Here is a 22347-nt window from a genome sequence, read left to right as displayed (position 1 = left end):
TTAATAGAGTGGGTGGAGCCCATTGACTGTTTTTGTTACATCGTAATAATTGTCATGTATTTATTTATTTATTTATTTTTTGTCGTTGTTGTTGGTTTTCCTTACACATTCAGGGGAGGGTGGGGGGAGGGAAATGTATTTTGATTATTAAAATTACTTAATTATAATTTTGTAAACACATAATTGTCTTCTATTAATAATTGGGAGGAGGGGGAGAAAATGATTGTTTTATGTATAAATTGTGTATTTAATAGTTTTTTATTAAATATTTATGTTCAAGTAATTGTATTGCACTGTCAAAGTTGAAAAATCAATAAAGATTTATAAAAAAAAAAAAGAAGAAGAAATAATACATAGCGGAGTCATAAGAACATAAGAATTGCCGCTGCTGGGTCAGACCCGGGGGGTCCATCGTGCCCAGCAGTCCGCTCACGCGGCGGACCTCTGTTCAAAGACCAGCGCCCTAACTGAGACTAGCCCTACGTGAGTACGTTCTGGTTCAGCAGGAACTTGTCTAACTTTGTCTTGAATCCCTAGAGGGTGTGGAAAAAAGGTGCTTTGGGTTTAGCAGCACCTTTTTTTACACATACCAGTTTTTCCACGTATCTATTACCATAGGACACTTAGGGACCGCTGAAGAAGACATTTTGTCGAAACGCAGACCGTGTTGGGTCCTGCGCTACCAGTGGACTAGGTCCTATAGGCTTTTATGTGGATTATTTTATCTTTTTGTGGAATGTTTTATGTGTAATTGGAACTTTGAGTCTAATTAAAGTCCATTTCAGGACCATCGTCGCTCCACAGTGGGTTTTTTTTATTTTTTTTTTTAAATTTCTCTTGGACTTTCTTCTCTGTGGATTCCTGAGGGGTCAATTTTCTTTGGTTTGTTTGTCCTGATCCACGCTCATCAGCCACTTTTTTTAAGGTGAAACCTGTCCCGATAATAGTTTTTACATAATTAAAAGCATCATTAATGAGCTGCCTTGCATGCCCTTTCGACACGACATCTCATTATTTCAGATCGTATATAAAATCCCATGCACTGCAGCCTTCGAGCAAAGGTTTGTTGGATGGCAAGCAGATGAAATTTGTGAATATTTTTTTTTCCCCAAATAAAGATTCACACATACTATAGAAACGCAAACATCAAAGTGTTACTGTTTTTTTTTTTTTGGGGGGGGTTGCATACTTTGAGGTGTTTTCTTATGTGATTCCATGTGATGCTCAACGTGGAAAACAATTTTACAAATTAGTAAATCAGTCTCGTTGAAATCAGTATCTTAAGATGAAAGGTTGATTAGCAAGAAATGACTACATTTTCTTTGCTATGGAAACATGACTGCTATGGATCAGAGACTTAGGGCTCCTTTTACGAAGGTGCGCTAGCGTTTTTAGCGCACGCACCGGATTAGCGCTACAAACACTAGCTGAAAAACTAATCCGGTGCGCGCGCTACAAACGCTAGCTGAAAAACTAATCCGGTGCGTGCTATTCTGCACGTTAAGGCCCTAACGCGCCTTCGTAAAAGGAGCCCTTCATTTTGAACCATTCCCACTCTGTGCCAGAGAGTCCCCTGGTAAGAGCTGGGGGCTTGAAGACAAGGGTGCTTCTCAGGATATTGGTAGGTTAATAACAAAACCCAATTAATATCATACCACATCAATTTATTTATCATCACAACATTTACAGTACTTTCATAAGTAAATAATCTTATAAAATCACCACATTTGATTTAAATATATCAGGTAGGAGACCCCTATCCATGTATGTTTACCCAAATCTCATATAGAGTCCAATGGTTTGCTTGATAAGAACATAAGAATGGTCCATCAAGCCCAGTAGCCCGTTCTCACGGTGGCCAATCCAGGTCCCTAGTACCTGGCCAAAACCCAAAGAGTAGCAACATCCCAGCATCTCAAAGAATAGCAAGATTCCGGAACCCCAAAGAGTAACAAAAGATTCCGGAACCCCAAAGAGTAGCAATATTCCAGAGATGAGATTGTGATGTCATAATGCCTCATTCCACAATGCCTCAGAGCCAACCTCATCATTGATGTTACAATGGCTTCATTGTCCTGTACTTGGCTCACTTAGGAACATAAGAACAGTCATACTGGGTCAGACCAATGGTCCATCAAGCCCAGTAGCCCGTTCTCACAGTGGCCAATCCAGGCCCCTAGTACCTGGCCAAAACCCAAAGAGTAACAACATTCTAGCATCTCAAAGAATAGCAAGATTCCGGAACCCCAATGAGAGCAACATTACAGAGCTGAGATTGTGATGTCATAATGCCTCATTCCACAGTGCCTCAGAGCCAATCTCATCAGTCATGTTACAATGGCTTCATTGTCCTATACTTGGCTCACTTAGGAACATAAGAACAGCCATACTGGGTCAGACCAGTGGTCCATCAAGCCTAGTAGCCCATTCTCATGGTGGCCAATCCAGGTCACTAGTATCTGGCCAAAACCCAAGGAGTAGCAATATTTGATGCTTCCGATCCAGGGCAAGCAGGGACTTCCCCCATGTGTTTCTATAAGATATCATATAGCACCCAAAATTCCTTCTTTACTGCCACAGTCCAACATTCAAGCTGCTTACTTAGAAACGATCTTCGTATTTCAACGTATCTTTCCAAGCTTGACAGTTCTTAACAGCGTCTCTTGCAGTGCACCAGTCCAGCTAACTATTAGACTTCCTATCTGAGGTTTGGGTGAACATACATGGGTGGGGGGGTCTCATATCCGATATATTTAAATTGGATGTGGTGATTTTATAAGATGAATTACTTATGAAAGTAAGTGTTGTGATAATAAATAAATTATTATGGTAAGATATTAATTGGATTTTGTTATTTGCTCTTTTTTAATATAAGTTGAATTCTTAATAGTTGTGTTAAAAAGTTCTGGAGTGTAAGTACCCTGAATAGTAACTGTTTGACTATTGGCGGTTGGGATACTGGAAGATACTGCATATGTCTGGAGAGGTTGGGATATTGGAGTTATGGCTTGTGTCTGGGGAAGAGGGGGGGGGGAGGAGTAGGGATATTAGAGAAAGTATGGCTTGTGTCCAGGGAAGTGCAGAGGAGGTCAGAGAAGGTTCTGTCAGCTTTTCAGTTTGCTTTAGCCCTAGGTCAGGGGTTGGCAATTCCGGTCCTCGAGAGCTGGAGCCAGGTGAGATTTTCAGGATATCTACAATAAATATGCATGAGATAGATTTGCATCTCAAGGAGGCAGTGCATGCAAATCCAACTCTCGAGGACCGGAATTGCCTACCCCTGCCGTAGATCAAACACTGGAAGATGGTATTTGTGCTTTTCTTATGGCTGGTGCCAAAGCAGAAGTGGATGTTTTACTGCTGATATGGTTTTGTATTGTACAACGGGAAGTACATGTCTATTTTCAATCAGGCCCAAAACACCTCCCTCTATTCCCTCACTATGTCCCCTTCAGATCTATGCATATAAATAGCAGTGCTTAAAATCACCACTTACTTATCTAAATGCTTCTAAAGTTGTCTATCCTAAGCACCACTATTAGACAATATAAAAATAGAAAACAATACAAGCTCATATAAAGAGGAAACCATTTGAATTGATTTGCACATCTGTATTTGGTTGTAAATTCTGAAAGTGAAATGAGTAAGAACGTGCAAGAAAATAGTTTTACAGTAACGTTTAGGGCAAATTCCGTTTTAAGAATGAGTTTTTAGGTTGGGAGTAAACTTCCGCCATGAACCCTGGAACAAAAACTGACCGTCAGCTTGCTCGTTACGGTGCCTTCAGAATTGCTGCTTCGGTCTTGGCCCCCTGTTTTGAGAGTGAATCATTAGCTTAGATCATGGTGAACAGCGTTAATTATAGGTGGTAGGGAGAGAATGAACAGTGCATCTCCAATCGGTGTCTGATTTCCCTAGTGTCAGTTGGCTTGGTAATAAGCCTTCTTTAATCTACCAGGCCCCTTTGTGAAATCAGCACCATGGACAGTGATATTGATTGCTTCTGAGAAAGCAACCCAGCTGCTTCACCTAAATTACCTTTGATATGTGACCTTTAATGTAATTACTACAAAAGCAAAGAATTTCTATAAATTATTAAAGAACCGATATACTTCATCGTCTAGCTCCCCTATAATTTGAAAACGGCTGCAAATTGTGGGTCTTGATTTCAGACCCACAGACAGTCAAATGATCCCCCACCTCCCTAGTGTTTTGCACTGGAACTTGGAAGCCATAAAAGTCTCAAAGTCTATATATCTGTAGGTCCCTATCTATGTAGATAGATCCAATTTTATGCACATGACTGTTCCTATTTAGTTTTAGTACAAAGTAGCCATGACTTCTCCACATTATTAAATTTCCTCACAGTACTTCACAGATAGATGCTACAATATACAGTGGTGCCTCACACAACGAACTTAATTCGTTCCAGGAGCAAGTTTGTTATGCGAAAAGTTCGTTATGTGAAACGCGTTTTCCCATAACAATACATGTTAAAAAAAATAATTCGTTCTGCAGCATAAAATATGCTAAGATGACATAAAAAAAGATAAATTTGTCAAAATGGTGAAAATGGTGATCTTGCTGAGGCCAAACTCTTTGACGAGGTCACACTGATTTACCCCACATTCACTCCTTCTAATTATTTCCCGTTTCATTTCAACAGAAATCACCTTCCTGCTTTTTTTAGAAGCCATGATATATAAAAAATATTGAGTTTATCTTAAAAGGATGACTGTATACAGTGAGAGAGGGCAGTTAAGCGCAGTGACTAACGACTGCCTACAGTGCCTGCGCGGAAGGATGCAATACATCGGCAGCTCGGGCGACTTCGTTGTGTGAAACGAAGTTCGTTGTGTGAAACGAAGTTCGTTGTGTGAAACAAAGTTCGTTGTGTGAAGTTCGTTGTGTGAAACGAAGTTCGTTGTGTGAATCAAGACATGAAGTTCGTTGTGTGCAGCGTTCGTTGTGCGAGGCGTTCGTTATGCGAGGCACCACTGTACTTAAGATGAGTCAGAAACGGACGTTAATTCATTAGAAAGTATTCTAATGAATTAACATCAAACTAAAGCGACACTTCTGTATTGTATTTAAGAAAGTGAGATATTCAATATTTGTTCCAATGCAAAAAAAAAAAAAAAACAACCAACCAAAGTGACTTATTTTGTCCTGTTCTTGCAATGGACACTTCAAGCCATTTTACTAGCCTGGAAGAAAAGTTTTGCATTGCAGCAAAACTGGGCTAACAGTTTCAACAGCCCATGCTTGAATCTTGCAACCCAGGCACAATTTTCTGCAGCGTTCATCAGAGCATGTCTACATTACCTCAAAATAACAGGCAAATTCTTGCCCATTTTTTAATAATAAGGAACCACCATATTTTTGCCAAGGACATCGCTGTTAAATAACAGCAAATGGAGCCAAAAGTCGAGCTAGCTATCTGGGGGAAAAAATGCAAAATAAGCAAAATTTAAAAAAAAAAATAAAAAAGTCTGGTAACTCTTTTTTGTTGTATAATGAATATGTTAACCCCAGAGCATCTGTCTTCTTTTATTAGTTGTTAGGGGAGGATTCCATGACAAAGATCCATACTGGAACAACATCTACTTGTAATAAAGCTTAAATGCAATATGAAATGCCAGCCTGCATATAAATCACTGGAAGTACAGTGGTCATATGCAGTGCATTAACTAGAAAGCAGAAGTCTGCATTTCAAACAACCCAGTTTCTTTTTGACATCCTAGGCAAAATTGTTATTTGCGTTATTGATAATAACTGTGCAAGAACCTACAAAAAGTCCATGTCAGAAATAGCGAGTGACAAAATTTGTTCCCAAACATGCCCTGTCCCCACTAGTTCTGTCCTCATCCTTGCCCTGTCCCCATGGGTAATGTACCTGTCCCTGCGGGCACAGTCCACCATCCCTGTAGGCTTCATCTCCATTTCTGCCCCGTCCCCACGGGTACTGTACCTGTCCCTGTGGGCACTGTCCACCATCCCCGTAGGCTTCATCTCCATTTCTGCCCCGTCCCCACGGGTGCTGTACCTGTCCCTGCGGGCACTGTCCACCATCCCTGTAGGCTTCATCTCCATTTCTGCCCCGTCCCCACGGGTGCTGTACCTGTCCCTGCGGGCACTGTCCACCATCCCTGTAGGCTTCATCTCCATTTCTGCCCCGTCCCTACGGGTGCTGTACCTGTCCCTGCGGGCACTGTCCACCATCCCTGTAGGCTTCATCTCCATTTCTGCCCCGTCCCCACGGGTATTGTACCTGTCCCTGCGGGCACTGTCCACCATCCCTGTAGGCTTCATCTCCATTTCTGCCCCGTCCCCACGGGTATTGTACCTGTCCCTGCGGGCACTGTCCACCATCCCTGTAGGCTTCATCTCCATTTCTGCCCCGTCCCCACGGGTACTGTACCTGTCCCTGCGGGCACTGTCCACCATCCCTGTAGGCTTCATCTCCATTTCTGCCCCGTCCCCACGGGTACTGTACCTGTCCCTGCGGGCACTGTCCACCATCCCTGTAGGCTTCATCTCCATTTCTGCCCCGTCCCCACGGGTACTGTACCTGTCCCTGCGGGCACTGTCCACCATCCCTGTAGGCTTCATCTCCATTTCTGCCCCGTCCCCACGGGTACTGTACCTGTCCCTGCGGGCACTGTCCACCATCCCTGTAGGCTTCATCTCCATTTCTGCCCCGTCCCCACGGGTACTGTACCTGTCCCTGCGGGCACTGTCCACCATCCCTGTAGGCTTCATCTCCATTTCTGCCCCGTCCCCACGGGTACTGTACCTGTCCCTGCGGGCACTGTCCACCATCCCTGTAGGCTTCATCTCCATTTCTGCCCCGTCCCCACGGGTACTGTACCTGTCCCTGCGGGCACTGTCCACCATCCCTGTAGGCTTCATCTCTATTTCTGTCCCGTCCCCACGGGTACTGTACCTGTCCCAGACTCTGTCCTTTTTTGCACAAGCCTCGAACACTTATAATTTTGTATTTAAATCTTTTTATTAAAGTATAAACTGGGACAATATTCTGTACAACTGTTTATAAATCACAAATAGAGCTTTCCATTTCGATCTGGTTTTGGTACAACGTTCCCACAGATTCAGTTGCCTATTTTCTTACATCATCGGGGAGGGTAATTGGAGTGTCTTTCAGACATGGATGTAGAAGAGAACCTAAACTGCGTAGCGGATGAACAGAAAAATAAGTTGTCTGTTACATTTTAGAAATGTCCTTTGATGCCGGCAGCAATGGATGAATCTGTTGAAGTAACAGTAAAATGCTTGAGAAGCTGGGAAGGGCGTTGCAGATGGCAGACAAGACACATATAATGTCATTTGACAGTATTTCATTGAAATCCAAAAGCATCTTCTGCAGTTCTTTTAACCATTGAATTCAGTTGCCAATTGTCTATGTGTTAAGTTTTTACATATTGATACCAGTCTTCAAGTTTTTAGAGAATGACACAAAGGCAAAGTTTGTCCCTATCCCCATTCCCCTTCCCCCCACAATGTCACATGTCTTCCTGCAAAACTCTAAACCAGGGGTGTCCAACCTTTTGGCTTCCCTGGGCCGCATTGGCCCAAAAAAATGTTTCTGGGGCCACAGAAACGTGCAAACGCTGAGGCAAGACAGAGAAGGGAGCCGGCAAGACGGTAAACACCTAGGGGCAGCAGAGGAAAACACTGCATTGCCCTCGACCGGGGCCACACAAATACTTCACTGGGCCGCAGGTTGGACACCCCTGCTCTAAACAGACATCAGAGTTAATGAAGCTAGAAAAACCATGACTTTCTTAGCATCATTAAGGACTCCTACCTGAAAATTATTTATTTTAGGTATAAAATTATTACATTTGTTTTCACTAACACAAAGCCAATAATTATAAGCAACGATGACTGAAATCGGAAACATATAGGGATAAATTCTATATATGGCATCTACGCCGATAGCTCAGTCTGTGATAAGACTGTGCGTAGGCTCCAATTCTGAGGCCTTTTCCTGAATAGAGAGGAGTTATCATATGTAATAGAACACTGCAGATGCACCTCCTACATTGAGTGGAAAATTGCATACCACGTTATATTGTCTAAAAAATTGGCCCAGCATGGTACTTGGAGCTAGGTGTGATTTATAGAATTGCATAATACCTGGGAATCGTGTCTATGAGGGGGTGCTGAAAAGTTCTCAGCCCAACCAATCAGCTCCCTAAATTTTGCCTTTGTAAATGAAAAAGAGTTGTTATCTTATTTCGTTAAGTGCCCATTTGCCAGAAACAAAATTTTGCGTTTTGACATTGTTTCAGATCATTGATCGAACCGTATCCAGGCCATTCTCTTCTTGGTTGGGCTGAGCTTCGTACTTTAGCCACATCTCTCTGCACCAACTGAAATGTCGAGCAAATCCTCACACCCAAATTAGGAGCAGATCCCCCTTATTCTACAATTACACATATAAATTCTAGGAATGCCCTTGATCTGCCCATGCCTCCCCTTTTTGGATTTGTGAACACAGTTTAGGCGCAGATCTCATGCCTAAATTTGCACATGCAACTTTTTATTAAATCCAATTTGCATTAATAATTGTTTGTTAGGAAGCCAATTATCTGTGTTAATTGGCTCATTATTCAATTCATTTACGTGTACAAATTGGACATATGCCCAAATTTACATTTGCAACTCAAAGCACCATATATAGATTTTGCCTCTTCATTTCTAAGATTCTCTAGCAGAGGTCCTACAAGATTTGTCAGCATGCCTAGACAACGGCTCCGTCCTAGGACCGTGTCCTTGTATGAATAAATCAAGACGGATGGAATTAAAGTTCATAAAAATAATCAAAGTAAACCATGGAGATCATTTCTGGAAGTTGGAAAATTTACCATGAAAATCAAATATATATATATATTTTTATATCAAATCCATTAAGTCAAAGATGACAACCGAGCAAGAATGATACGATAATGTCTAAAATAAAATAAGTCAGCTGGGTCTCGGTCCCCTATACTAGCCGACGGGCATCGAAGAATCATAAAACAAAATTAAACTTAAAATGAACCCAGTAAAACGGAGAGCCCTTCAAAGCTAAAATTAAAATATACAGATGTCCCTGAGTTAGACCAGAAATCGTAAATTCCCAGGCTCCGGCTCCTGCTGTCTGTACGGCGTTCTTTGTGATGGGGGTTAGGTGATGGGATGGCGCTCCTCGGGATGTTTGTGATCTCATGTAAAAGACGACATGGACCCCTGACCTTAAAAATGTTGCTTCGTTATTTTATTGTGATGAAGCTAGTCTGATAACACTCCAGCACGTTATCAGGCACAGTTAGAGATGTCATAAATAATACGCTCTTATTCACCGAGGAGTCATAAAACAGCACTTGAGCAGAACCATTAATCAAAGGACAAGTGCCAGTTTCCTTAAATAAACCACGGTGACATCATGATGAGTTCGAGAAGACGTTTTCAGATTCTTGCCCTCGGCGTTATATCAATCTGAGGGAAAGAGGCTATTGGTTCACAAGGTTGAACATTTAAAACAAAGCACATTTTTTTCCCCCTAATAAAAGAAAGGCGCTTCAAATACATAATGCATCGCTCCAGTGTGCCTTGTTCTGCTTTCTCCTGCCCTCTGCCATTCTGTCACCAGCAATAAAACCTTATGGTTTGGCTGGAGCCATTCGTGATATCACTAAAAGGTGCAGATATAAACCGTCTGAAGGCATATGTGACCCACTGAGGAAAAAAGGTATCAAAGGTGGGGTACTTAGACCTCAAGAAGGATTTTAAAAAATGCATAATCTTGCAATATTTTAGCTTCAGGTATGGACTAATCATGCCTTTACTAATGAGAAACTTTTATCAATGAAAAAATAATTAACCCCAGAATTCACAAACCCCATTCTAGGTAGCTGCAATTTTTAGACTGTAGAACATGAAAAACATCAAAGTTAAGAAAAAAAAAAATGACATACTCAGGGGAGTACTGTATTACGAAGGGGTGCTGAAAAGTTCTCAGCCCAACCACGAAGAGAATGACGTGGATATGGTTCAATCCCTGATCTGAAGAAAATGTCAAAACATAGAATTTTCTTTCTGCAAATTGGCACTTAACAAAATGAGATAACACTCTTCAGCTACAATGGCAAATTACGCTCAGAATTTAGGAAGTTGGTTGCTTGGGCTGAGAACTTTTCAGCGCCCCTTTGTAATACAGTACTCCCCTGATATTCGCGGGGGGGGTTCCATTCCAGGAACCCCCGCGAATATAAAAAAAAACCCGCAAATACGGTTTTTCGCCTGGGGAGGCAGGATAGGGCAGCTGGAGCACCCGGCGAGTGAAGGAAATCACTAAAGGCAGGCTTCACCCATCAGCTTTGACACGCAGCTCCCGATGGGTGAAGCCTGACTTTGGCACAGGAAGTCCCAGTCGGAGAATACCGCGAACGACCGGGGGAACACTGTACACAAAGCATTCAAAAATGAAAGTTGCCCTGGCAAACTTTTATAGCCTTGGGGGCTCCTTTAACAAAGATGCGCTAAGCGTTTTAGCACGCGCTAACCAAGCGCTAAATGCTAATGCGTGCTATGGACGGGTTCGCAGTTAGCGCGCGCTAAAACGCATAGTGCACCTTAATAAAACAGGGGGTTTATCTCTTATTTGTAACCCTTCTTTTGTACCTTTTCACTTAGCTGGTCACATACACTGTACACCATTGGTGCCAACTTTTGCAGAATGATTTTGGGGTGCCAAACACAATGAAGGAGCATGCACAATATTGGGGGTGCTCAGCCCTGGCTTGACCCATAAAGCTGGCCCATATGATATTTCCAATAGAACAATTGATTCATTTAGATTTATTAAACGCCTTTAGGAAGAGATTCACCCAAGGCAGTGTATAACAAGTGCAATTCAGTAAAAAACTTACAGTTTTGTTACTAGCATTAATAGTAGCAAAAAGACCAAATATAAAAATAAATATAACTCAAAATCATCAAATTGAAATTTACCCCCTCTTTCACTAAGGTGCGCTAACCGATTTAGCGTGCGATAAATGCTAACGCGTGCATGTTAGTCTATGGACACGTTAGCATTTAGCACGCCCTAATTCAATTAGCGCACGCTAATCGGTTAGCGCACCTTAATAAAAGAGGGAGTAAGTTTCAATTTGATGATTTTGAGTTTACCTCACTCATTCTAATCTAATCTAATCTAAGGCTTGGCTTTCTATACCGAGTCATCATTCTAAGAAAGCTCGACTCGGTTTACAATAATTAACTTAAATAAAAACCATAACAAATAAGACTACATTTCGGGAAATTAATTTTCAAAGTGCTTAGCAAATAAAGTAGTTTTTAAAGATTTGCGAAAAAAATTGAAGTGAGCCGGAACTCCTTAACCCTTTCAGGACCAAGGGACATATTTGTCCCATAACTTTAAAATCCTATAAATTTTGATTGGGATAGTCTACAGTTCTAAATTTGATATGTACGGATTCCATAGGATACTGCCTTTATGTAAACAAACTGGTTCCGACATTCATTCATTAGCGTCGTTGCCAGATTGACGAGAAGATTCACTTGCCACACTGTCCATAAGCCAGAAGTGTGATTTTTTAAATAAAAATAATGATATTTCACAAAAAAAAATCAATTTTTTGGCATCTGCAAGCCCTTTTTACCATAAAAATGTCGTCAAAACCACAAAAATTGGCCTACAATCCTTATGGTCCTGAAAGGGTTAAAAGAAATGGAAGATCATTCCAAAGTGGAGAAAACTTAAAGATCAGAGATTGACTAAAAATCTTGACTCCTTTAATCCCTTATTTGGAAGGAAGAAATCATTTAAATTGCTGGTTACCTCTTGCAAAAGAAAGTCTGTAAAATTCCAAGATAAAGGAAGGAGAGGAGTAAAGATACCATATAGGATGTTAAATCGAACTCTAAAATAAACCAGGAGCCAATGGAGACTCTGGAGCAACAGAGTGATGTAATCAAATTTACGTTTCCCAAGGATCAATTTATTTAAGAACATAAGAATAGCTCTACTGGGACAGACTGAAGGTCCATCAAGCCCTGCATCCTGTTTCCAACAGTGGCCAACCCAGATCCCAAGTACCTGGCAGAAACCCAAAGAGTATCAACATTCCAGAGCTCAGACAGTGATGTCATAATGTCTCATTCCACCAATGCCTAAGAGCCAACATCATCAGCGATGTCACAATGGCTTGATTGTCCTATACTCAGCTCACATAAGAACATAAGAGTTTCAATACTGGAACAGACCAAATGTTCATCAAGTCCAGTATCCTGTTTCCAAGTGTCCAACCCATGTCACAAGCACCTAGCTAGATCCGAAGTAGTAAAACTGATTTTATATTGCTTATGCTAGGAATAAGCAGTGGATTTCCCCAAGCCATCTCAATAATGGCCTATGGACTTCTCTTATAGGAAATTATCCAAACCTTTTTTAAACCCCGCTAAGCTAACTGATTTCACCACATTCTCTGGCAATGAATTTCAGAGTTTAATTACACATTGTGTGAAGAAATATTTTCTCCAATTTGTTTATATTTGGTCTTTTTACTATTGCTATGCTGAAAATATTTGAGTAAGTAAACGCGCTTCATGTTGAAATAGTCAGCACAGTGAAAGATCATTCAGTACTCACAACCATATAAGTGCTGTGTTCATATACTGTACATGCTTCTCATCTTAGGTCATTTCAGCATATTTTAAGTTCAATGAAAATAGCAGACGTATATTTAAAACAAAAAATAAATACTTGGATGATATACCATTTGAGAAGAAGGCATGCCTGGGCAGATCATGAATACAATTATGACACCATGTGATCTGACTTGTACAGCAGGAACTCTCTGATTTTCCAGATAAGGGAAAAGTGAGAAATTAGCTGCTAGTGAACCTTTAATAGACTTGAAAAGTAGATCATGCAAATGATTATACTCCATATTTCAGCTACAGAATCCTTCATTCTTGTGCATGCTTTGTTTTTACAAATAATTCTTTTTAATAGTTTAGATCCTCTAGGTTCATTCTGCCATGACCCCCTCCTTTCCTAACGCGTAGGACGGGTTTTGGCGCTGGCAGCAGTAGGAATTCCTCTGAGCGTCGGAGCAGTTACCGCCGCTGCCGGCGCCGAAAGCCGTGCTACGCGTTTGTAAAGGACGGGGGTTCATCTCTATCGGGTATCCTTGACTCTTTTTAATAGAAGCCACGAGTTTTTAGATCAGACCAAACACCTGAAAATATATGCCGATATGGTCCACCCTCCCCCCCCAAAAAAATGAATTATAGACTCCTTTTCAAATTAAAATCACTAATAAGGTTGAGAAAAAAAGAAATTTATCTGTGTTTTTCCACCTCGTCCTACGAAACAACAACCACAATGAAACTTATGTACAAGAATACTTAACCCTGTACAAGGAATGCTTTGACAAAGGCAACTCAAACACATCTGGAGTCCTTCCTTCTGGTGTTTTTTAAATAGTTTGTCTTTCCTATTTGCTACCCAAGCTGCACAATCAATGAAACCACATCACATACTACTCTGCATTGTCACTAGGAATGTTCTCATCACGGAGGGACAGAGCCAAATAACCTGATCTGTTCCTTTCACTGCTCCCTTACAAAACGAGCTGGGGGGGTAGGGTGGCAGCTCGCAGGGCATTGCACTTGCTCGGCTGACTTAGCGTGACCGACGGCGCATTCCGACTCGCTGGAGCCGAGCGAACTCGGGAAAGCGGAGAGTGAGCACAGCCAGCTGGAGATAAAAGAAAAGCAATCCGGACTCACCCCCGGCAGCGTCTTCTGTTCGTGCAGCGCACTCTGGGCCTTTAGAGCGGACTCCCTTTCACAGTACGTTAAGAAGGCACAACCTGGAAAATGAAATCAGTTTGTGAGACATCTGCTCTGCACAATGTAAGGACTCAGTTTAAGAACCAGGCATGAGGTCCGCCATTGAGGCTGTCTGACTTCAAAGCGCTTCTGCAAACAATTTGTCAATTACAGGAAGCTATGCAAAGCTATGTAGCCAGGTAAATTTGCTTACTGGAAAATCGCCCTCACTTGTCTACAGCACTCAATACTTTTCCAACAGAGAGTCGTAAAATGTTCCCAGAGTCATATTTTGGCTGGAGGGAAGAAAATGGTGGGTTCACGTACCATACATATAATTACTCATATTAATTCACCTTTCCGGGCCACTCAGATGAAAGAGGAGGTGGAAAGTGGGTGGACATTTGTAACTAGTACTTCCAAACAGGAACTGGCCGATTTGTTTGGTTTTGACATTTAGCACGAGACGCACACACCGAGGCCCTGATCGAATTGGCAACTAACTCCTAGGCCAGGGGTGTCCAATGTCGGTCCTTGAGGGCCGCAATCCAGTCGGGTTTTCAGGATTTCCACAATGAATATGCATTGAAAGCAGTGCATGCACATAGATCTCATGCATATTCATTGGGGAAATCCTGAAAACCCGACTGGATTCCGGCCCTCGAGGACCGGAGTTGCCCATGTCTGACCTAAACCCTTAACTATTGCTGTAGGATAGGGATCTCAAAGTCCCTCCTTGAGGGCCGCAATCCAGTCGGGTTTTCAGGATTTCCACAATGAATATGCATTGAAAGCAGTGCATGCACATAGATCTCATGCATATTCATTGGGGAAATCCTGAAAACCTGACTGGATTCCGGCCCTCGAGGACCGGAGTTGCCCACCCCTGTTCTAAGCAGCACTAAGGCAGTGATTCCCAACCCTGTCCTGGAGGAACACCAGGCCAATCGGGTTTTTAGGCTAGCCCTAATGAATATGCATGAGAGAGATTTGCATATGATGGAAGTGATAGGCATGCAAATTTGCTTCATGCATATTCATTAGGGATAGCCTGAAAACACAATTGGCCTGGTGTTCCTCCAGGACAGGGTTGGGAACCACTGCACTAAGGAACCCTCCACATCAGGGGTCTCAAAGTCCCTCCTTGAGGGCCACAATCCAGTCGGGTTTTCAGGATTTCCCCAATGAATATGCATTGAAAGCAGTGCATGCACATAGATCTCATGCATATTCATTGGGGAAATCCTGAAAACCCGACTGGAATACGGCTCTCGAGGACCGGAGTTCCCTACCCTTGGCCTAAGTCAATGGCTGACTAAACTCCACCCCAAATCTGCCCCTAGTTACAGCGACTTGCCGTAGGCACTTCAGAGTAGATCCAAAGAGAAAGGCACCTATTGGCTACTTAGTTTTTAAATGTTTGTTTTGTTTGTTTTTTGTTTTTAAAATAGCGCTTTCAATTATCAGCACTGATTAAGCCAATTAAAACAATTAAGTTAGGCGAATAGATCGGCTAGGCGTGCCATCTAGGCACCTAACTTCCAGCGCCATTTAAACAATTTGGGCCTGAAAGTGCCCGCATTCCGAGTCAGATGCAGTAAATAACACTGGCATTTAGGGCTTCTTTTACTGAGCCGCGGTAGCGGTTTTAGCGCGCACTAGCATTGCCGCACGCGCTAGCCGCTAATGCCAGCATTGACCTGGTGTTAGTTCTTGACGCGTAGCACGGGGTTAGCACACGCGACAATGTAGCGTGCGTTAAAAACGCTAGCGCACCTTAGTAAAAGGAGCCCTTAGTCGCAAGGGGAAAAAAAAAAAAAGCATTCGGTGCTGTTCGATAAAGGGCATTCCGGGCTGAGTGATTTTGATAGACTAGCACAGGGGTGGGGAACTCCAGTCCTCGAGAGCCGTATTCCAGTTGGGTTTTCAGGATTTCCCCAATGAATATGCATGAGATCTATTTGCATGCACTGCTTTCAATGCATATTCATTAGGGAAATCCTGAAAACCCGACTGGAATACGCCTCTCGAGGACCGGAGTTCCCTACCCCTGCTCTAAGTGATAGGTCCCTGCACCTAGATCAGGGGTAGGGAACTCCAGTCCTCCAGAGCCGTATTCCAGTTGGGTTTTCAGGATTTCCCCAATGAATATGCATGAGATCTATTTGCATGCACTGCTTTCAATGCATATTCATTAGGGAAATCCTGAAAACCCGACTGGAATACGGCTCTCGAGGACCGGAGTTCCCTACCCCTGTTCTAAGTGATAGGTCCCTACACCTAGATCAGGAGTAGGGATCTCCTGTCCTCGAGAGCCGTATTCCAGTCGGGTTTTCAGGATTTCCACAATGAATATGCATGAGATCTATTTGCATGCACTGCTTTCAATGCATATTCATTAGGAAAATCCTGAAACCCGACTGGAATATGGCTCTCGAGGACCGGAGTTCCCTACTCCTGCTCTAAGTGATAGGTCCCTGCACCTAGATCAGGGGTAGGGAACTCCGGTCCTCGAGAGCCGTATTCCAGTCGGGTTTTCAGGATTTCCCCAATGAATGTGCATGAGATCTATTTGCATGCACTGCTTTCATTGCATATTCATTAGGGAAATCCTGAAAACCCGACTGGAATACGGCTCTCGAGGACCGGAGTTCCCTATCCCTGGCACTAGCACGTATTTTGATGCCTGGCTTTGGCATGAGCACTTACACCAACTGAACCTTGGGGTACTGCTAATGCTATTTGCTGCTGAAGCCTTACCGCCCTGTAAATGTTTTTATGGGATTTTGTCTTTACATCTTGTTGGATGAATTTGAAAAAAAAAAAAAGATTTGAATAATGATACCGTTAGTTCAGTGGTTCCCAACCCTGTCCTGAAGGAACACCAGGCCAATTGGGTTTTCAGGCTAGCCCTAATGAATATGCATGAAGCAAATTTGCATGCCTATCACTTCCATCATATGCAAATCTCTCTCATGCATATTCATTAGGGCTAGCCTGAAAACCCGATTGGCCTGGTGTTCCTCCAGGACAGGGTTGGGAATCACTGCGTTAGTTAATGTTTTATTGTGTTTGCTCTGTCGAAACATGTTTTAGTACTTTTAATATGTATGCATGTAATTTTGTAAACCGCATAGTTTTTATGCGGTATAAAATTTTTTTAAAATAAATAAATCCTGGCATACAACCTGTGCACACAGCCCCCAATTTCTACAGCAATACACGTAATTCTTTGGAATTCTCCTCCCGTGGCCCTGCCTTCTTTTTGGTTATGCACGAGAGGACTTGGACATGGATCTTTATAGCAGTGGTTCCCAACCCTGTCCTGGAGGAACACCAGGCCAATTGGGTTTTCAGGCTAGCCCTAATGAATATGCATGAAGCAAATTTGCATGCCTATCACTTCCATCATATGCAAATCTCTCTCATGCATATTCATTAGGGCTAGCCTGAAAACCCAATTGGCCTGGTGTTCCTCCAGGACAGGGTTGGGAATCACTGCTTTATAGAACCACACGCAGCCAGGTCTGCATGCGAAACCACATTAGAGGCAATTAGAGGGGAATTCATCAAGGGACGCTCCCACTAATGGATTTAACGTGTGCAAATGATTAGCATATGCTAAATGCTAAGACAGCCATAGGAATATAATGGACAAAAGCATTTAGGGCTTGATTCTGTATAGGACGCCCGGTCTCAGAAGCCACCTAAGTGGCTTTTGAGAATCGGACAAAGGCGCCCTATGTAGAATCGCATCTGTCCTAACGGACAGACACCTGACCCCGCCGAACCACTCCGATTCTCTAACCGCCGTCCATGTCACAGATGCCATTTCGCATTGCCGCTGAAAAATCTCCCTGCTGCAATCAGCTAAGTGGCAGTGGCAGGGAACTCCCGAACCCCTCCACATTGTCCGTGGCAGGAGGGAATGTCCAATCCCTCCTGCCACAAATCCATAACCTATCCCCAGCAAGAGGGATGCCCACTCCTTCCTGCCAGCAGCCCCCCTCCAACATTTCTGGCAGGAGGGATGCCCACTTCCTCCTGCCGCACACACACCCAAACTCCCACCCCCTCAAAGCCCACCCAGACTCTCATGTACCTTTAACAAGAAGGCCAGCCGGAGTGATTCTTACTCCATCCGACTGGCAGGCCCTCCTCTTCAGAATGGTGGGCCTTCCCCTTCCCGGTGCATCCTGGGTTGCACCGTGGAGGGGCCTAAGACCCCCTCCATAGGAAGGGCTTTAGGCACCTGGGCCAACCGGAGTCTTAGGCCTCCTTCCCAGGGCATTCTGGGATGCACTGGCATGGTCTAAGACTACGATTGGCCAGATACCTAAAGCCACTTCCTTGGCATGGCGGGATGTTGGAGGCTGCCAGCAGGAGGGAATGGGCATCCCTCCTGCCGGGGATGTTGGGGAGAGTGCTGGCAGGGAGGGAGTGGACATTCCTCCTGCCAGGGATGTTGGAGGGTGCCAGCAGGAGAGAGTTTAGGGATTTGTGGCATTCCTCCTGCCACGGACAGTGTGTGTGTGAGGGGGTGAGGTTTCTGGGGTGGTGTCAGGAGGGAGTGGGCATCTCTCCTGTCGACCATCTTATAGTGGGGTTCAGGGTTTCCTGCTGTGGCCTTGGCTGCTTAGATAATCACAGCAGGGATATTTCCTGTTTAGCGGCAGCATCCATTTGAAACGTAGGCCAGCATTTCCAATTTCATTCTCTCTCTGTTTCACCTTTGCCTCCTCCAGGATATATATATATATATATATATATTTTAATTTTTTTTTTTCCATTTTTCACAGTAGGTCCTTAAGGATCTGGTTTAGATTTAGGCAGCTCTTTTAGCACCAACTCTCTTCATACTCTTTTGGAGATGTGGGCACACAGGGCTCCTTTTACTAAGCTGCGCTAGCGGTTTTGGACCGCGCTGAATTGTCACGCGTGCTAGACCTTGGCGTTACTTCTAGCCGCGTAGCACGGGTTTAGCGCGTGCTAAAATCCTGCATTCACTAAAAACGCTATCACAGCTTAGTAAAAGGAGCTCACAGTGTACCAGATGAAGCTTCCCCGGGGACTCACACTGCGGAAGCCGATTCGCTTTCTTTTCCTGCTCTTTATGCCTGCGTGTGTGTCGGACTGTGTCTCTGACGCTCACTAGGAACTTATCACGTGCTTTGGCAACTCTGGGATCATGAGATAAAGTTACACCATACGGTTCCCTTTGGTTCACATCCAAACAATGAAATATTAATTCTTGTACAATAATACATAGGTTTTCCTTACTTGTGGGATTTTGGGGGATCCTATCACAGTGAATAGCAGAGCAGTGGGCGCAGCTGCTAGAAGTGTCTAAAAATTCAATTATGAAGTAGGAAATGCACTATTTATTGCACCTGAACGCCGCTCGCCTGGAGTTCAGGTTTGGATAGGCAAGTAAATAATTAATTAAATCTAATATCGACAGCTCATTCTAAAAACAATTATTTTTTTTTTTAGAATGTTTCTTATTTATTCAATTTTCTATACTCTTCTCCCAGGGGAGCTCAGAATGGTTTACGTGAATTTATTCAGGTACTCAAGCATTTTCCTTTAAACTAAACCCGTGGAGGGGCATAATCGAAAGGAACGTCCAAGTCCGTTTTCGTCCAAGTCGCAAGTCGTCCAAAGTAAAAAAAAAACCAAAACAGCTTAGGCCACATTTTCGAACAATGCGTCCAAATTATTTTCCGTTTCGAAAATCGTCTAACTATATGTCCTGAGGATCTGGTCATCCAAGCTGCTAAATCGTCCATGTTTATACCACATTTTCGTCCAACTTTTCGTCCAAGGCAAAAACGCCTAGAAACAGACCTTTTGGACGTGGGAGGGGTCTGAAAAGTGATGGACTGGACACCCAGACATGGCACCTAAAGAGTGGGGTACCTTACAGGGCACTGCTGTGAACTTCACAAAAAGGGTGCCATATCTTCATCTCACTACAGCTCCCTTATAGATAATGGTGATCCCACCAAACCACCTCCAAAATCCCCTAGACCCACTTATCTACCACCCCAATAGCCCTTATGGCTGCAGAAGCCACTTTATAGGGCAGTACAAAAGGGTTTTTTTTTTTTTTTTTTTAGGGGACTGCACATGTTTAACCAGCAATGAAGTGATTACAGTGGCTTATGGACATGGGTCCTTCTCTCCATGGGTCCCTAACCCACCCCCAAGACAACTTAAGCCGCCTCTGTGCAGGTCGACTAGGCTTTCCTATGCCAGGCTGCCAGGTGATGATGGTCTGGAGGCTGAATTTTAAAGGTGTGATTATGATTTTTATGGGGGTTGGGGGGGGTTAGTGATCACTGGGGTAGTGTGTAGGGGTCAGTAGTTTGTGTCTGCAGTGCTTATCTGGTGACTTTAGGTGGGTATATGTGACTTAGACCATGTTTTAAATGGTCTAAGTCACAACGTCCAAGTTCGTCGATCCTGTGCTGTATAACTTTTGGTTATACATGCTGTACGACTAAGTCTAAGCCGGCCCACGTCCCGCCCAAATCCCGCCCTCGACACTCCTCCTGAAACGCCCCATTTAGCTATGGTCGTTCAGCAGCACTGTGAAAGCCTAGGTCATTTATAAATATGTCCAAAACCCGGTTTTATTATCGGCACCTGGACGTTTTTAACTTATGATCGTCCAAAAGTGCCGACCTAGGCTGGTTTTTGGACGTTTTTCTCTTTTGATTATGAGCCCCTAAGCTTATATACCGCATCTTCTCTATAAATATAGTGCACGACAGAGTTTGCAAAAATTAAAAGGGAAATCCAGTGGGAGTTGGTGGTAGGGGAAAGCGGAAATTTACATTTTTGAAAATAGACAAGTTTTCAGGTGTCTTCGGAATGGTTGGAAAGAGCCCAGGCTGCGCCGCTGGGCAGGGAAATTATTCCAGAGCTCTGTAGTTTTGAAGTGAAGAGATTTCCCTAATTTTCCAATGTAGGCAACATTTTCTTTTTTTCAATTATCGCTCCCACTTTGTGGAATGTCGCTCCAAAGTATTTATGAGAAGACATGACTATTTTAGACTGCAAGTCTAATCTCAAAACCTATCTATTCAAGGACGCTTTTCACGTTTAACCGTCCTGTTAAGGACGCTTTTTATTCTCTCTGAACATGATTGATTCATGTGATATCTGTTCTCTTCCTATTGACCTTTCCACTTGTTCTTTCTCTTTAAATAATGTCGTTCTATCGCCTCCCTTCTCTACCAGTTTGTCTGTTAGTCTTGTACTGTTAAGTCTTTATACGATATCCTTTTGTTGTACCCTGTATTTTTTTAAACACTTGTATTTTAATAAGATATGTATACCGCCTTGAAGTCTGATTTGGTGGTATAATAAGATTTTAATAAACTTGAAACCTTTAAGTGAGGGGAAAGGTAATTTGAGATTTTGGATCTGGATTGATCTAGGATGTATACGTAGGAGTTTCGTCAGCCGTAAGCCTGAAGTCATTATGCCGTTGTATAGATCCATGGTGAGGCCCCATCTGGAATATTGCGTGCAATTCTGGAGGCCTCGTTACCGCAAGGATGTACTGAGGCTTGAGTCAGTCCAGCGAATGGCCACCCGGATGGTCTCGGGACTCAAGGATCTCCCGTACGAGGAACGGCTGGATACATTGCGGCTATACTCACTCGAGGAACGCAGAGAGAGGGGAGATATGATTGAGACGTTCAAGTACCTCACGGGCCGTATCGAGGTAGAAGAGGATATCTTCTTTTTCAAAGGTCCGCCGGCGACAAGAGGACATCCATGGAAAATCAGGGGGGGGAAGTTGCACGGCGACACCAGGAAATACTTTTTCACCGAAAGAGTGGTTGATCGCTGGAATAGACTTCCACTTCAGGTGATCGAGGCAAGCAGCGTGCCTGATTTTAAGAAGAAATGGGATCGTCACGTGGGATCTCTGCACAGAGTTAAATAGGGGAGGGTCATTGGGGTGGGCAGACTAGATGGGCCGCGGCCCTTATCTGCCGTCTTTTTCTATGTTTCTATGTCAGGTCTCACAGCATTCCAAGATAGAGGAATTAAAGAGGGAAGAATGCCATGCGGGATCTTGAAAGCTAGGCAGGCACATTTAAAGTAGACCCTGGAAATGACTGGGAGCCAGTGGAGTTGTAGCAAGAGTGGCGATACATGGTCAAATTTGCTCTGTGCAAAGATGAGCCTAGCTGCAGTATTTTGGATCTGCTGAAGTCTTTGAAGACTTTTCTTGGTCAGACTTAAATAGACCGAGTTGTAGTAGTCCAGCCTCGAAAGAATAGTTGATTGAACAAGGACAGCAAAATGTTGGTGGTGGAAACAGGATCTCACTTTCCTCAACATATGGAGGCTAAAAGAGCATTTTTTTTATACTAGAGAGTTAAGATGATCAGTAAATGAAAGTGTTGAGTCTATAATGACGCCCAAAACTTTGCTTGATAATTCAATCTGCAGTGAGGGTCCAGA

General features: G+C 43.3%; 1 protein-coding gene across 1 annotated transcript in view; it reads right to left on the bottom strand.

The window, feature by feature from the left end:
* The window catches only part of CELF4 (CUGBP Elav-like family member 4), a 2081001-nt gene that overhangs the window by 1772138 nt on the left and 286516 nt on the right, over positions 1-22347 (bottom strand). Inside the window, exon 2 of the mRNA XM_033935324.1 lies at positions 13822-13904. Coding sequence (XP_033791215.1) covers positions 13822-13904 — 83 coding nt within the window. The remainder of the gene's footprint in view (positions 1-13821; positions 13905-22347) is intronic.

Source organism: Geotrypetes seraphini, chromosome 1 (assembly GCF_902459505.1).
Source record: "Geotrypetes seraphini chromosome 1, aGeoSer1.1, whole genome shotgun sequence".
NCBI lineage: Eukaryota > Metazoa > Chordata > Amphibia > Gymnophiona > Dermophiidae > Geotrypetes > Geotrypetes seraphini.
This window is presented reverse-complemented; position numbering and strand designations above follow the sequence as displayed.